Source organism: Ixodes scapularis, unplaced genomic scaffold, assembly GCF_016920785.2.
Source record: "Ixodes scapularis isolate PalLabHiFi unplaced genomic scaffold, ASM1692078v2 PGA_scaffold1__304_contigs__length_218370807, whole genome shotgun sequence".
In the NCBI taxonomy this organism is placed as follows: Eukaryota; Metazoa; Arthropoda; class Arachnida; order Ixodida; family Ixodidae; genus Ixodes; species Ixodes scapularis.
Window position 1 is genome coordinate 181,004,246 of NW_024609846.1, and position 15,813 is coordinate 181,020,058.

The 15,813-nt window shown below is 45.3% G+C and overlaps 1 protein-coding gene across 2 annotated transcripts in view; it reads right to left on the minus strand.

The window, feature by feature from the left end:
- Positions 1 to 15,603, minus strand: part of LOC8027631 (tyrosine-protein kinase CSK) — a 50,704-nt gene extending 35,101 nt beyond the window's left edge. Inside the window, exons 1-7 of one of the 2 annotated variants that reach the window (XM_029992175.3) lie at positions 15,407 to 15,603; positions 14,509 to 14,549; positions 13,391 to 13,501; positions 13,179 to 13,279; positions 8,389 to 8,608; positions 3,045 to 3,210; positions 464 to 560 (exon numbers count right to left, since the gene is read on the minus strand). In XM_029992175.3, coding sequence (XP_029848035.1) covers positions 464 to 560; positions 3,045 to 3,210; positions 8,389 to 8,608; positions 13,179 to 13,279; positions 13,391 to 13,501 — 695 coding nt within the window. In that variant the 5' untranslated portion in view covers positions 14,509 to 14,549; positions 15,407 to 15,603. Of the gene's footprint in view, positions 1 to 463; positions 561 to 3,044; positions 3,211 to 8,388; positions 8,609 to 13,178; positions 13,280 to 13,390; positions 13,502 to 14,508; positions 14,550 to 15,142; positions 15,378 to 15,406 lie in introns of those variants that run through there. The other variant, XM_040504449.2, reaches the window with a different exon arrangement.
- Positions 15,604 to 15,813: the final 210 nt, after the last annotated feature.

Consider the following 15,813-nt stretch of genomic DNA (forward strand, 5'->3'; position numbering starts at 1 on the left):
AAGTTGTTGCCTATTTGTGCGGGCTCTTCAACTCAAAACTTGGACGGTGATTTCTCAACATTATTTTCTGCCATCTCACATCGTGTTGTGGGAAAAGCATAGAGTAATTGTGTCGTGCATTTGTTTAGACAGCAGAAAATAAGTCGGCCCCAGTTGGCATCTGGTGTCTCTGCAGTTATGTATGTGGGAAATTTAGTCAGTGCAGTGCCATTGCTAGCTTGGCATCATATCACAGAGTCGTGATTACACAACAAAAGACGCAGGGCTAGGGATTGAACCTATCATCCCTTTGCTCTGCAGCACAAGCTCTCGCTCGACACACTCCTCGCTGTGGAGCGCTCACAGACACATGGCCACTGATCCCTCCACAACAGCATGATGTAGGAACCAAAGCAGAGAGAATGGTATGACGTGGTAACAAAGCAGCAAAAAAATAAGCAGGTACAGAAGTTAAGACACTCACGTCATGAGTGAAGCTTCTGCAATGAGCATGTTCTTCCCGGATTCCTTGATCTTCTTCACGGCCACTTTTAGTCCTTTGTAGTTGGCAAGCAGGACATCTGAATTCCAAAGAAAAATTTGATACTTTTCTAAGCTGCTGTTTGCCATGTCACATATGCAAGTTACTATGCATCGTGAGCGCACGGTACGGCAAGCAGAGGTCGGCATTTTAGGTCGCTCTCCCTCACCCTCACAGCCACACTTACCTAAGCCCCTCACTCAACTTCACCCTCAAAGATACACCAACCCCTCCTAGAAGAGAAGGCCATCAGGGGCGCACAGCGAAGTGAAGCCAACGCGCGTGGATCGATCGTCGTAACGTGCTTTTAGTCACATAAGCGTGTCTTATTAGCTAAATTGAAAGCTGCACATAGCAATGGGTCTCGAAGACATTTCATTAAACGGGCAAAATATTACACCGCTAAGTGATCGGTATGAAGCGGTACGAGGAAGGCGTATAAGAGAAAACATTGATTCACGCAATTATTGCTGCAGGAATGCATATTTTACACAGAAATACTTCGACAAAATGGCAAGACACGCAGTGATTAAACACAGCAAAACAGGTCACATTGAAAAATCAGGTAGACGTAGTCAAAGCGGACACGGCTAGAGGAATGTCACTTACGATCATGTAAGCGATGTTATCGCGTGCAGTCACTGAATTCTTGCATCATACCCCAGCCACATGGCAAAAGTAACGTAATTTCGATCGAATGAAAATGTGGGGCCGACAAATCAGCTTGCGATGCTCATATAATCACTCAAAACAGCGAGCTGATTAAATCCCGTATTATTTAATCAATATATATTAACTTTTCCGTGTGGCAGGGGTACTAAACTTACTATTTACAGTCAACTAATTTAATTCTACCTATGGGCTCGAGGTGCCTAAGAACAAAATATAACCTATTCTGTATACAATAATACAATTACCCTAATACAGTTAAGATTCTAGTATAAACGTGGTAAAGGCAATAAAATAACATTAGTATAAATAAACACATAAGCACAAACAACGCACTTTCAATAATCACACGAACTTGTTATTTACCTTCCAGTAAAAACTAGAATATTACCAAGCATAATTATAAATGTCGACGCAATAGCAAATGGATAATGACGAAGAACAAAACTCCATTATCACGATATTAAAAAAAAAAAGAATCGATTGCAGCACTTTACTTGCGTCTTACATGACCAAGAAAGCCCGTAAATAAGTTGATCCTCACCTGTCGATCGTATCCATACGTCCCACACGATCCATCACGAAAAAATTTTAACACAAACTTCAAGAAGTCTTTCTCTGTCTAGAGAGGTCATAGGCCAGTGTCATCGTTGACTAGTTGCCACACACGTCAGTCAAACCGTAGCCAGGACTTGTTTCGCAAATCCACGTAAATGCCGTAGTATCAAGAGAACACACACATAAAAAAAATCTACCCGAGACTGCGGTGATGACACAAAAAAAAAAACGATGGGTAGGACAAAACCACACACACACACGCACACGCACGCGAGCAGCACCAGCAGTGTGGGACGAGAGGCTTAACATTGTCGACCCATCTCTTCCTCGTGTGCGCTGCCTCCCAGCGGCGATGAATGGATTTTTTTTCGGTTCCTTTTCCTACTGAAATGTCGCAGCATACCTTAGCATGCAGTCAGCAGCTCACACGCAACGTAAATTTACCAGAATCAAAGCCCGTTCGGGGGAAGATGTTGCATTGGAAATTCGGAGCCGGTTCATTCGAAAAGTGTGGGGAGCTGCGGGACTGCGCTTAGTCCCGTGGTTACGGGGATAATCAAAAATATAAATTTGGTACTTTCAACTTTGGTAACGCGTTGTATATTACGTTTATATTATATATATATATATATATATATATATATATATATATATATATATATATATATATAATAAATTGTACAAGACTGCGCTTTAAAACGTGTATTAATGTCGGATAAATGCGCATGAACATTAATACGCCGATACACGTCGGCAGCGGCATTTTCTCACATAGTTGCGCCATGGCCTTCCTTCCTCCACCATTGTGACGTGCCCACTCGGAGCGCTACGGCCTTCTCTTCTAGGAGGTGTTGGCTACACTCACCTTCAGCCCCTCACTCACCCTCACCTTCTCAGTCACACTCACCTTCAACCCTTCACTCACCTTCACTGAACCTCACAGCCCTCACAAACTCATACGCCTCACGCAACTCAGCGCCCTCACGTCTCTAACGCCGATCACCGCCCTCACGCCCCTCACGCACTCACACCCCTCACACACTCACCGCCCTCGAGGTCCTCACGCACTCCCCGTCCTCATGCACTCATGGCCTCATGCACTCATACCCGTCACACACTCAGTCGTCCCAGCCTCACAGCCCTCACTAACCCTCACACTCAAGAATTTTCCTGGTTCAGAAACTCACTCACCCATACCTCACCTAAGAAGAAGAGGGTGAGTGAGGGCCCTTCATGAGTGAGGTTGGCCGAGGTATGACAGCAAGTGGAAAACGGCGATGCGTAGAAAGAAACGCACCTCCAAATTCCCCCTTGCCAATGTTCTCGATGACTTGCAGGTCCTGCTTCTTGATGGCCCAGCCAGCCATCTCAAAGGCCCGGTGGTCGATGGCCATCTCTCCGTCCTGCTTGGGCACCGACTGGGACAGACGTGTGCACAAGCCGTCCGCATCCTGCTCGTAGTGCTGAAACGACAACCGGCACACAGGGCAGGGATGTCGTCAAGCTGGCAGAGCGTAGAGATTGACGTTAGCTAAACCATGAGATTACGAGAACATAAAAAAAGTAGTTTACAGTATTACTAATTTTGAGGATAAAGTCCAACTGGAAATCGAAGAAAGCTAGAAAATTGTTTCATAGTCCCATCAAGTGAACGCAGACCGACTCACTAGGATTCTATAAGGAGCAACGACATATTGTGCATTACGAATCCCAGGGTCGACCAGAAAACTTGGAACCTGCACGTTGCTTTCTCAAATTTTCCCCAAAGGTGAATTTTAGTAGAGAACATTACCTTCCGAAGTTACAAGGCGAAGCTAGTGGCGTTCACTGAAAGCTCGGTGACGGCATGCCTAGAGATACCACCCAATTCATAAAAGTGCTCCTATATCCATCTATTCATTCATAGCCATTGAGCTGTGTTCATGTATCCATTCATGGCCATCGTGACGTAATTTATGTTAGAGAAACCCCAGGAGAATTGTTCGTGCTTCCACCACCAAATTCGCATGGTTCTGCTTCCGCGCAGAGGCTGGTAGTATAATGAACTGGTATCGCACAGCGGCGCTGGCTGCAACGGTTCAACAGTCATCATTGTGCGCATTCATTTGCTCGGATCGGTCTTGATCTTAGTGTTTCATCGGCAAGCAGAGATTTGACATTGTGCGCTCGGATATTCTCATAAAAGCAAGAGCTCTGGCCAGTCAAAGGAGGTTTCGTTCTTCCATTTCCCAAGATATTTTCAGAGCGAGAGGTAGGCAGTTTCGTTTCGGTTGCATTCGTTTAATGCATATCCGAAAGTGAAACTCTTCGAATGTTATATTGTCTGTGCCTACAGTCAGCTACTTTGAACTGGTGGAAAAACTTGAGAACTTCAAGATGTGTACTGAGAGCCTCATCTTCAGAGAAAACATGCTGCAGAATCTCTGCTTTCACGGCAGAGCATTCGGAAGACACACTCCAAATGTTCTGAAATGAACATCTCCTTTGGCATCTGTGCCTAGTGAACGGGGATCTCCAAAAAATAACCTAACCTCGAAAAATCTGCTGCAGTGTGAAAGGCGCAGAAAACGTGAAGTTTGTACATATATCTTATGCTTTCAAGGCAGAGCATTCAGAGGATGACATACATAACTACTGAAACGTATTTACATGAATATCTTTCTTACATACAGTGATCCCTTGTTATAACGAAATTGCTTTCGAATTATCCCTTTTATCGAAGTTAACGTGGTCCTGACCGAAATGCACGCATTTTTATCTGGATTATTCTAAGTGTACCAGTGGCCAACCACGCTTATTACGAAGGCCGCGGTGCCAAAAGCATGCAAGCCTGCACGGAGGCGCACGGAGACCTTTGCAATCCCTCCCCCTTCTCTACCGAGGCAAACAGCGGACTGGAAAAACGAAGTAAACAAGTGATGGATGGCAGAGCGCACAGAGCTGGCAGAGCGCCGCTTCCGATGTCGATGTGCCGACAAGGGGACATGGGCAGGGAGCAGCGGCAGCCGTATCAATGTTCTGACGCTACTCACGGCACCCACGGCCGACGCTGCCCAGCTCCTGTCGGAATCGGGTCAAGGGAGTGATGGAACCCGGAGAAGGTCATTCCTTCAGGATCCCCCCGACGTGCGCGCCTGCACGGGCACGCCTCCGGCGTATTACATGCACGTGTGCATCGTATAGGAGATTAGGAGTGGTCACCGAAAGTCACTTAGATCTGCAAGATTGAGAAAAGTGCCGGCCCAAGTTCGAAACCGCCAAAGAATTCTACATTTTGGCATCGGCTGTTCGACACTGTCCACCATTTTACAGAACAAACAAGGCGTATTGGACGGGTCCGAGAAGATTTTCATGCAGGAGAAACGCACCCACGACCCAAAGATGAAAGGTCGCTAATTGCTTTGCACACGTCAAACTTTTTCTCGCGAGCATGCTTGTCAAGCCGACGCAAGATTTCGATAGCTGCAACGATCTCCACGGGAGTGTGTGAAAACATGTTGGCAAAGCCACCGAGAATAACTGATTCGTTTGTGCTTGTCGATGCGGACGTTCCCACACGGGTGCTGTGATCGTAAGTCCTTGCGTGCAGCCAGGGAAAACACGAAGCGACGTCAGAAGGGTACCTCGGGAAACGCCGACGACCACACAGACGTGAAACATCCTACGGCTGCTCCGAAACAAAGTGGAATGCAGGGGCGATGACACTGTTCTTGCAATGCCTGGAGCAGTTCGAGGAGAATTGATGCCCGGATGAAATTATCGGCAAACTCCACTAAATTATTGTTTTACTCAGTAAAGCTGTTGCGAGATCTTCATAACCAAAATTTGTTTGATTAAATATATGGTCCGAGTGCTCCGCACTGTTTCGGGTTGCCTTCAAGGATACTAACACTATTTTTTTTTTACTCTCTCTCTTTTATAGAATTACCGCTTATATTGAATTTTTGTGCCGTCCCGTTGACTTCATTATAATGAGGGATTATGTCATATACCCGGTGTTGTGCCTTTCTTTGTTGATCTGTCCCATGTTGTACTATGTCCTCTCTTTTTATTTTTTTTAAGTTATCTACCATATTTTTCAAGTTATAGTCCACAGACTACACATGTTTAAAAGTTAAAATTTTAGGCTGTGTGGACAATTTATGCATGCAGCCTATACAGTAATATTGTTTTTCAAGATTGTTCATTATGAAGAGACGTGACAAATTTTGTGAATGAAAGAGTATGTTAATGATTATTTATGTATACTACAAGCTTCTTTATGAGCTAAAAAAGCAGACATTTGTCTAGATGTGCCATGTATGAGAAGATTTTCATGTCAACTAAGCACCACGTGTGGACTGCACGGCGTGTGGACTGTGCACCGGGTGCGGACTATAGCCCGGAAAATATGGTATTTGATTGTTTCCTGTATTTTCCAGACTGTTGTGTACATAGTCTTCCTTATTTCTCCTGGCATTTGTGTCGGTAATATACCATGAATAAAAAGAACATGCGTTAATCCTTTTTTCTCGCCCACTGCAGAACAAGCAGGGTGAGGAGCGGGAGGGGAGGGTGAAGCAATGGCGAAGCAGGCAATGCAAACGGCGATGAAGCAGGCCATGTAGGCGGCAACCCAGGCAGCTAGTTGGCCAGCGAGACTATTAGCACCGTCTGTTGGCACGCAACTCAGCGGAACATAGCGTGCAGCATCCCTTACCACCCTCTCCCTCTTCTGGTTTCTCTTCCTCTCGTTCATTCTTTTTCATTTATCTTTTGACTCTTCGCTCACTCAGATGTGAAAAGCGCGTTTCAACAGCCAAGGCTATGGCTGCGTACTCCCGACGTAGCTTCGTTCATTGAAAAAAACCATGCATGCTAACAAAGGGATCATGCCGACAAAAGGAAGCACAGAATGTGTCCCACACAAACCACACTCCGTGTGTTGTTTGTGCTAGATTATTCATTCTTTTTTTAATCTATTTTTCTTTCGTTTTTATTCATTTATTTTCACTTCATTATCTTATTTTTATTGTTTTAATATAACTTAATTATTTATTTATCTTTTTGTATTATTATTTATTTCAACTCGCCACTGTTGGCAAACTTTTGCATTCAAATAAAAACACTAAACTATCCAGGCCAGCTGCGCTAGTGGCTCAGTGACTATGGCATCCGACTGCCATTGCACCGAACCAAGTTCGAACCCTACCGGGGGCTCAAACTTTATAAAGATTATACTGAATGTTAACGTCTGCAACCCTCCCAGTGTGTCACTCATTCATGACGCTAGTTATGAAACTTGGTCATGACAATTTCCTCATAGAAAACGACGCATAAAACACATTCTTCGTTAAAAGAGAACAACACCCCCGACAGGGATGGCTGAAGAGGAAAACCTAGCTAACCGAGGGTCGTGCTTGTACCGCCATTTCCCGGTAGATGCAGCCAGTGGACGACCACATTCGGTCGAAACCAGGCGTCGCCATCATATGCTTCCTGCATCTAATGGGGGCATAACCCTCGGGTAACTCATTCATCTATGTCAGTGTCTGCCATTGGCAATGTCAAGGGTGTTGTACTCATTTCTCACATAAAAAAAGTTGTGCCTCGAAATTTCAAAATGCTTAGTTGGGCTAGTTGGTTCATGACCGGATAGAGGTGCCGAAGGACAGGGACAAAGTGAAGGACGTAACAACAACACAGAGAGCTCAGTGTTGTTGTTACACCCTTTACTTTGTCCCTGTCCTTCGGCGCTTCTATACGGTCTAAATCTCAAGAGCTAAAATCCACCACTAAAATCCACCCATGAGGAAAAGTTGAGATAGATACCTCTGGGCGGCGATTTTTCCGGCCGATTCTAGAGCAAGCTACGGGATTAACAGCTGATACAGAAGATACAGTCGAACTCAGATTGAATTCATTGTTAGATTTATAGTATAAGTTGTATATGTATAACACAAGCCATGTCAGTGTGATCACTCGTTCCTGCGCAGGCAGGAGCTTGGGAACACACTGCATGTCCTACAGTACTCCATCCTTCATCACAGGCTTTGTACTCAAACAGTAATCGCAAAGACTCAGACTTGAACACGAGGAGCTAAACCTCTCACGAATTTAGCTTGTCTGTTTTCTACCACTTTTTTGCTAGCCAGTCCTTTCACGTGGCAGAAAAAGCTTTGAGGGTATTAACCTTAGAAAAATAAACAGCTCACAAGCCCTCTACTTACAGTGCAATAAGGCAGAACAACTTTAGAAGAAAAACTATACAGATACCCAACAATAAACACCCGATCGTACCATGTTCAACCCTAAGCTGACAGAGTGATGGAAGCTATGCACTCGCTGGCTAATCAGCCGCCTTTCTTTCATCACCCGACCCCGCTTTCTGCACATGGGTATGGACGAGATCGACATCATGCGGCGAAAGAAAGATGTATGACTTGTCCAATGAACAGTTAGCCCTCACCGCACTGTTGGCCTATGAGCAAATGAAGTATAGACCTACATATGACGAATTGAAGAATGTTATTCTGGAGACAGAGAAGCCACCATGGATACTACAGGACACCCGCATTGCGAGACACCCAGCATGAATACTACGAGACACCCGCATTCATCGGCGCCAGACGGTCTTACAGACGAGCGGTGTAGCAGCTTACCTCAATGAGCTGGGGCAGCCCCTCGAAGTACTCCTCTTCGTCGATGGTGAGCTTGTTTTCGCGGTAGATGACCCGGTAGTGCTCCACCTTGCCACGGAAGCAGACGCACAGGGTGTAGTCGCCCGGGTAGTTGGTACTCTCGCGCACAAGGAAGAGGCCGTCCTCTCGGGGGCTCAGCAGCGACTCGGCCTGCTCGCGCGTTATCTTTCCGTGGAACCATCTGCAGAGAAGGTCGGAGGAAGGCCATGTCACCCAACAAGATCCCTACCCCACCCACACCCTTTCGAAAGACTGCCCCGTTAGAACCTGTGGAATTCCCGCGCAACGGCAGACTAAATCCACAAAGTCACGACACACTTTCTGCATTTATGTATCGGTAGGCAGTAACACACCCCGCAGAAAAAAGTGAGGAATGCGGCGCCATTATGCTTTCAGCGTTATTTGATCGGCTCGCCATCTCCTAGCATTGGCTACGTTCCGACGTTCACCATCTCACATAATGACTTGCACGTTCTGCGGTGTGTTATTCCGCCATTATGGAGTAGTTCCGAGCTTCTAAGATACAGCGCCAGACTCTCGAAGGGGATTCATAGAACCCACCGTTTAAAAGGGTCATGCAACTACGTTGGATAGGAATGTTCCTCACTTTACGCAAGTTTACGGGCACCAGTGAGGCCCAAGCATACTTGCGCACAATACCGCTGGCCAAGGAGCTTCTTTGTCATCATGCAACATTTTCTTTCAGTCTCCCTTTCGCAAAACTTGGTGACAAGATCCCCGGGATTTTGTCAAGCTTCGTGGTCCCTGCGGTGACGTTATTTAAATGATGCTCGAGCGCTGTGTGAGCATTTAATTTTAGCTTATGACAATCAATGCCTTGATATGCATTTGAGTAGTGCGGGGGTCTCAAACTGACTTTAGTGTGGAGGCCAGATAGCACACACCCAAAAAGTCGAGGGCGAACGTAAGGCAGAGAGGGCCGGGTCAAGAGATTTTATAAAGAAGGGACTTCATGCTCTCCGCCTTTTGTAAATTTGCAGTTCTGCCAGTCAAATCTTAGCTGTGGTTTTTTAGGCACTAACGTGATAAAAATAATAAAATGGCACCACCCCATCAACATGCACACATTTTTAATAGAACAAGAGAGCAAGCACACAGCCATTCTCGTTGCTCAATTCACTCAATAATTAATCGAGCTCAACATGTTTTCAAAAATAAAATCTCTTCACATGCCAGTTTTCACTCTCCTGACGATTTTTACAACAGTCCAAGAAAATATTTGAATCTTAATGGTGACATTTTCTGAAGGCGAGTATCCCGAGCTCATAGCTTTATTTTTCAAAGTTGCTCTTGAGTGGCGAGAGTTTGTGCAGCCGAGGTGCGCTCTTTATCGGGTGAAGAGATCGCGCTTGCAGCCTGGTGGCAGAATTGCTGTACAGGTGATTAATGTGACAAAAAGCTGCAAAGTAAAAATTAAAACGTAGCCTAAGGCCGATAAAAACAATAGTACAAACTATGTGAATGCGTTATAAAAGCAAAGCTATGTTTCAACCGGAAACATGGCGGCGACAAGATTATTATGGAGTATGCCATTAGGCCACTTGTTTGAGACCCCTGCTCTAGAATCTGCAGAAATATTTTTGAGCCTGGGAAATGCAAAAATCAAATCAAACAAAAAATATAAGTGTCTGACAACTGAGAGCCGGAGCCATTTTTGTTGCGAGTGGAGGAAGCATTTCCATGCATAGGAGCATGCATCCTCCAGACTTCTCTACTTGAAAAGCAAGGGGACCCAGATACACACCTGATTTTGACGAGGTGTAAAAAATAAAATAAAGGAACTTTTCTGCGAGTCTGTTGGCGAGGTTTTGCAGTGAATCTGTGCAAATAACGCACACCATACATATACCAGAACCTGCTCCAAAAGCTCGCCAATAACAGCTGTCGCCATAAAAGCTGTGGAAGTCTGGATGTAGCTACAGAAAATATACCGTAAAATACCGAAGAAACGCCTACCCCCATTTTATCGAAATACGCGTAAAGCCAACTGTGGGCGCTTATTAGTACACTTGATGTGTACTTGCCCAAATTTTCGAATTTCAAAAATGTTAAAAGTGGGCGCTTGTACGGGTATGGGCGCTTCCTCGGTATTTTACGGTAATGTGTAAAGGTTGTTTTTTATCCGTGTTATTAGTACGACCAACATAATCGGCCATTGCAAATTAAAATTTTGCCAAAGTTCCACCTTCTGTTGCCCGTGGAAAGCAGAAGAGTAGCAGAAGAGGAAGGGAAAAAGGAAAACTAGCAAAAGTAGTAAGTCCATACCATCAACGGTGGCAGGTGACCCTTGCTCACATTTCAGATGACTCCCAAATGCCAGATTATGAGGTCACAATGCCTTTCACAAATAACAGGGGTTTGCCACGTGCCAACTGTTGTCAGTCTTTCCGAAATAAAAGTGGTTTACTTTAAATACAGGCCAATTACATTGTGGTAACCGAATTCAGGAGATCAGTGATGTGATTGGCCTGGGCCATTTTGGAGCACCTTTTGGAGCAGCCAAAACAATGTTTTGGAGCAGCAAAAAAGCCTTTGGAGCAGCCAGAATAGTGTTTTGGAGCAGCAAAAGTGGCTTTTGGAGCAGCCAAAACAGTGTTTCGGAGCAGAAAAAGTGGCTTTTGGAGGAAATATTCTTACAAAAATAAAAATATTTGTTTTAAGTGCTGGACAAACGAAGGACACTTCGTGCTGTGTTATGACGGAACTCGCTGTTTCTGTTTTTACTGCAGAGACATCCCACAAGTGTACAGTGTTGTAGGCGTTGCCGAGAAATTTAGAAAAGAACGCTCGCCACCGTTTTACTGGTTCCTGGTTCCTGACGTGCCAGATTTTCGTTAAAAGTAAGCGAACACAAAACAATGGATCGCAAGCGCCCCGGCTGGTGCTCTGTCGTGCCGTCATGTTCACATGCACTTGAGGGCAACTTCAGCAAGCTTGCAGTGGCACGTGCTTTGTCGCGCGAGCAGAGACAACGGCTGTTCATTCGAAACCGAAACAATGCCACTCCGCTCCGTCGCCAACTGAATCCCAAAATAGTGTGCAAAATACAACTGTCCAGCACTCAACAACAAAAAAAATAAAAAATAAAACAGTCCAGCGGCGCGTGCTTGCCAGGCCGGCAAACGAGGTGCAAGCTAAATAGAAAGAAAAACAGAACCTAAGCGCATCGAGGCATGACATCGTGAGCCAGGGCCAAAAGCTTTTGGAGCGCTCTGGGCAAGGACTGAACTCGAGACAAACAAGCGCGCTGCGTGGGTTCAGCGTGCAGACATTGCCTTCTTTGCTTCAGCTCACTTCTCCTCAACGTTTTTTTGGCGGCAGATTTTTCACGTAGCGGGGTCCCTCTCGAAAGATAGCCCGCCGAGAGAAATCTAGGTAATAAATATTTTGACGAGCAGTCTTTGAGTTAAAGATGGATTTTTTAGAAGAAGAGGAATGTCGATGAACAAGTTTAGAAAGCGCCATATCTGTAGCGACGTGGGGACGGCAACACCCGACGTCGCACGACCACGGTGACCCAGTGGTCGCGCGAGCGTTTCAGCTCACAAAGTAACTCTCGCCGCGCAAAAACGTGGTTTTGTTTCACAGCATGATGGCATAGCTGGCACCCGGCACACTAGCGACGGAGCGTCCGCACATTCCCGCGGAAAAAAAATGTAAAAAGAAGACGCGAGATGAGATTCCCGTGACGGCGAGGGCGGCGAGGGCGTGAAACGCGAGACGGCGGCAAAAACCATGCAAGACCGGATGGAGGATTGATGCCGGGTACTTTGTGTCGGGCGGCCGCTTGCGCCACCTATAGCTCACGCATGCTCAATTACGGTTCTCAGTTTAGTTTCGGTTTTGAAAGGCGACCGAAATTGGACCTTTGGCGCAGGCTTGGCGCAGATTAGCCATATATTGGCAAAATGTAGCAAGATGTAGCAGGGTTAGCCCCTTGGCGCAGTTTGGCGCAATTGGCGCAGCAATCACATCACTGGGAGATTAAAAGTTATATAGTAAGTCACCCCTAACTCAGTTTTCTTTTTTTTCTTCTTTTTAAGTGCTTTATCCCTTTTTTTTTTTTTGTGCCTCAAAATTGGCCCAACACACCAGTAGATGTGGCTGTTCTAGTAACTCAAATGTGTTTTCGCTCAGTTATACAATGTTCAATTTTGGTCCTCACAGTTGTTTTTTAATTGCGTCCCTACTGGCAACACTGAAAAAGTAATGCCTGTGGCAGGCACCGGTTCGTTGTTTGGGCAGTAGCAATTGCTCCAAAGTGATTACAGGAAGTTTGATGGCGTAAAATAAATGCCGTCGAAGCTCACTTCAGTACTCGCTCAGCAGAAAGAAAAAAAAAAGGTGAGAGATAGACTGCTTTCTAGATTGCTACCTCGTGCCTGCTAGTGATACTGCGCTATTGGAAAGATCGAAAATTCGAATGTTGGTTTTTGGCTTCGCCTTCATTAGCCACACTCTCAATAACAATTTTTGAGTTACTAGATACTAAATAGTATACTGGATAAAGCAAAGCCGGGATTTCAGAAAAGTCTTTTTGGGCAGCTCAAGAAATTGACGAAGCATCTTTTTAAAATATATTACCTGGCTCAACTCTTGACCTTGTCGAATCACTGCAAAAAGCTACATCGTGAAGTCGCTACTTTCTTTTTCCCAAAGCTAGAATACCATAATTTGGGTTTGGGCTTCAGAAAGGCAAATGTGCAAACGGGGGAGAAGGCCAAACTTACGGCATTGAGTTCAGCTTGACTTCGGCTCTTCGGAGAATATAATTTAACGGGATCAGTCCCTCTCGTCCATCGCTGTGTTTAGCCCGAAACCAGTTCGGGTCCTGTTAGGAAAGGAGAGACAAAGGACAGAAATGGAACAGTTAGAAGTGTGCTACACGACGACACACATAGATTCACTCGAGAGGAATCAAAGATGAGGATCCGTCACTTACGGGAGTGTCCGACACTATCGTCATGAGGTCTCCCTTCATAAACGACAGGTCCTCTCGCGACTTGGCATTGAAGTTGTAGCGAGCCACAACTTCCGTCCCTGACGGCAACATCTATAGGGGTCGAAAAAGCAACTCAACCTCGATGCCTCCTGGCATATTTCTGCAAGCACAACATTCTAACACGCAGAGATGCAATGCCTGAGAATACATATCACAGAGAATGAATAGTTCATACAAGGACCAAAAATGCCGCAAGCGCTCATATATTAGACCCTTTTCGAAATTTGGTGTCATGTGGTGGCTCAAATAAAAATTTACCTTTTACCGTACAAATGGCGGTAATCGGCCCTCAGTCTGAAGTATTGTTTTCCGGGCACCATCACTTTCGCTAGCCAAGAGCAGTCGAGAATGTGTTTTTACTTTACCATTCTTTCTGGATCTCTCGGTTTCAATGATAACAAATATACAACCGGTAAGGACGAAGCACAGACCCACATTAAAGGTGTGATAAACTTTTACACATCAAGGTGCTTTAGAGTCGAATATGTGCCACCAACAGATTGGCCGGACCCGAGTTAGAAATCAACGCTTACGCAGCTCTTGTATTTAATTCCTGCGTCGCATCGTACTAACGTCTCGAATGTATAGGCCTCGCATCGTCCGCTTCGGAGCATCTACAGCTGCTTTTGTCATCAGTAAGCACAAGGCTGCTATTAGTATGACACACAAGCCATTCCTAAGATGATGATGATAGTGATCAAAGTGGCCAGACTGAATTCCGAAAAGGGTCTATTGTAAAGCTATATCCATGGTACCAGATATCAGTTGCGATTTAGCTGTAAATGAATATAAGGATACCAACTTCAAATGTATTATGTTTGAAACTGATGCAGACTTAACCTGTAACTTTAGACTAAAGGAAACATATCTAGTCGGAATTAAGTAAACTTGACCAAGACGGAAGAGGTTAAAGAATCAAACAAGTGTCAATTAGACAAGCACACACACGGTGAATTGGCACAAACTAGCTACTGAGCTGAGCTACCATCCACATCGTTAGGCTTGTCCAGAAACGGACGAAAGATCACTCAAAGGACGAGGGCAAACGGCAAACTTACAGCGGTCAGTCTGTCCCGACGGGCATGTCACCGCTGCAGTCCTACAAAAAAAAAAAAAAAAAAATAACGATGCGAGTTTATCTCAAAAGCAACCGCAGGAAACGAACTGCGTTCTTAACAGCACACAGCGCATCTATGGAACTTTCGCGAGGCCTCTAGCGTAGGCAGAATTCCCGGTGTAACTCGAAACTTCAGAAACGCGACGCGTCCTTACCGCTCGTCCCTGAACTTCGGGCGTGCACGGCGTTAACGCTGCATATTTATGAGCGTCCCTTCACGTAACGAAACACAACTCGTCACTTCTGCTGCCACCTCGGTTTCTTCCCGTCGGTTTGGGTCTGGGAGGTGTTTGGGCGAGTCTTGTCGAAGAGATATGTCACACTGCGATATCCACGCGACACAATCCAACGAAATGAGGTGCGACCTCCACTCGAGCAGAGGCGGTGGCATGAGATAGACAAGTCCTTTTTCCGCCCAAGTAAAAAAAAAAAAAAAAAACTAACTGAGCCCGAAAGTTTACTATTTGTGTCAGGGACATAGAGAGCGCGAGACATCGAACCGTCGCTTAGGGCGAAAGGAGAATCGGTCGTTAACCAAGTCAAAGAAGGAACTAACAAACCAAAAAATGCACAACCTGCTAGCTGATTCCATCGGAGATAGCATGGAGTTTGATCGCGAACCTGTAAGATTCCCGATTTCCCTTCGGTCTTCGCCGCGAGTGGATTTCTAATTTTTTTAGTGAGCACGTCGCAGCGAGCTGAAAATTACTCGGCAGGAGCATAACAAAACGAAGAAAAATGCCAGGGTGGTTAGCGAGCAGCAGACGCGAGGGCTCTTGATCGCGACTCGCGACGACCACCAAACTCATTAGGCTTACTCCGTTGTAACCGGCACTTACCGACGGGTCTGAAGAGTCACGTACGCGAGTAATTCATGTGCGAGTTCTTTGGAACGAAAGCATGGCTTCTTCACTCTGTTGACGCTTCAGTTCCAGATATGTAAATTTGCCAAAGATTGCTTCACTCGTTTGCTTCCTTTCCGATAGACACAGCCCGAAGTTTCGAGCACACTCCATAGATGTCGCGCGTCAGAATTATTTTTCAGGGTTGACAGGCCGCAGAAATCATTTTGCGCTGCTTGTCAAACTAAGAAGACAATATTTCAATTATTATTTTCCAAACAGCCATAAATTTACAATTTTTACAATTATATGATTAAAGTTCAAGTTATTTCATCATGCTTAATTTTTACAGCTTTAGTTATTTTACTTACTTTCTTTAGCCGTAAGTAGTTTCCTTTTTTACT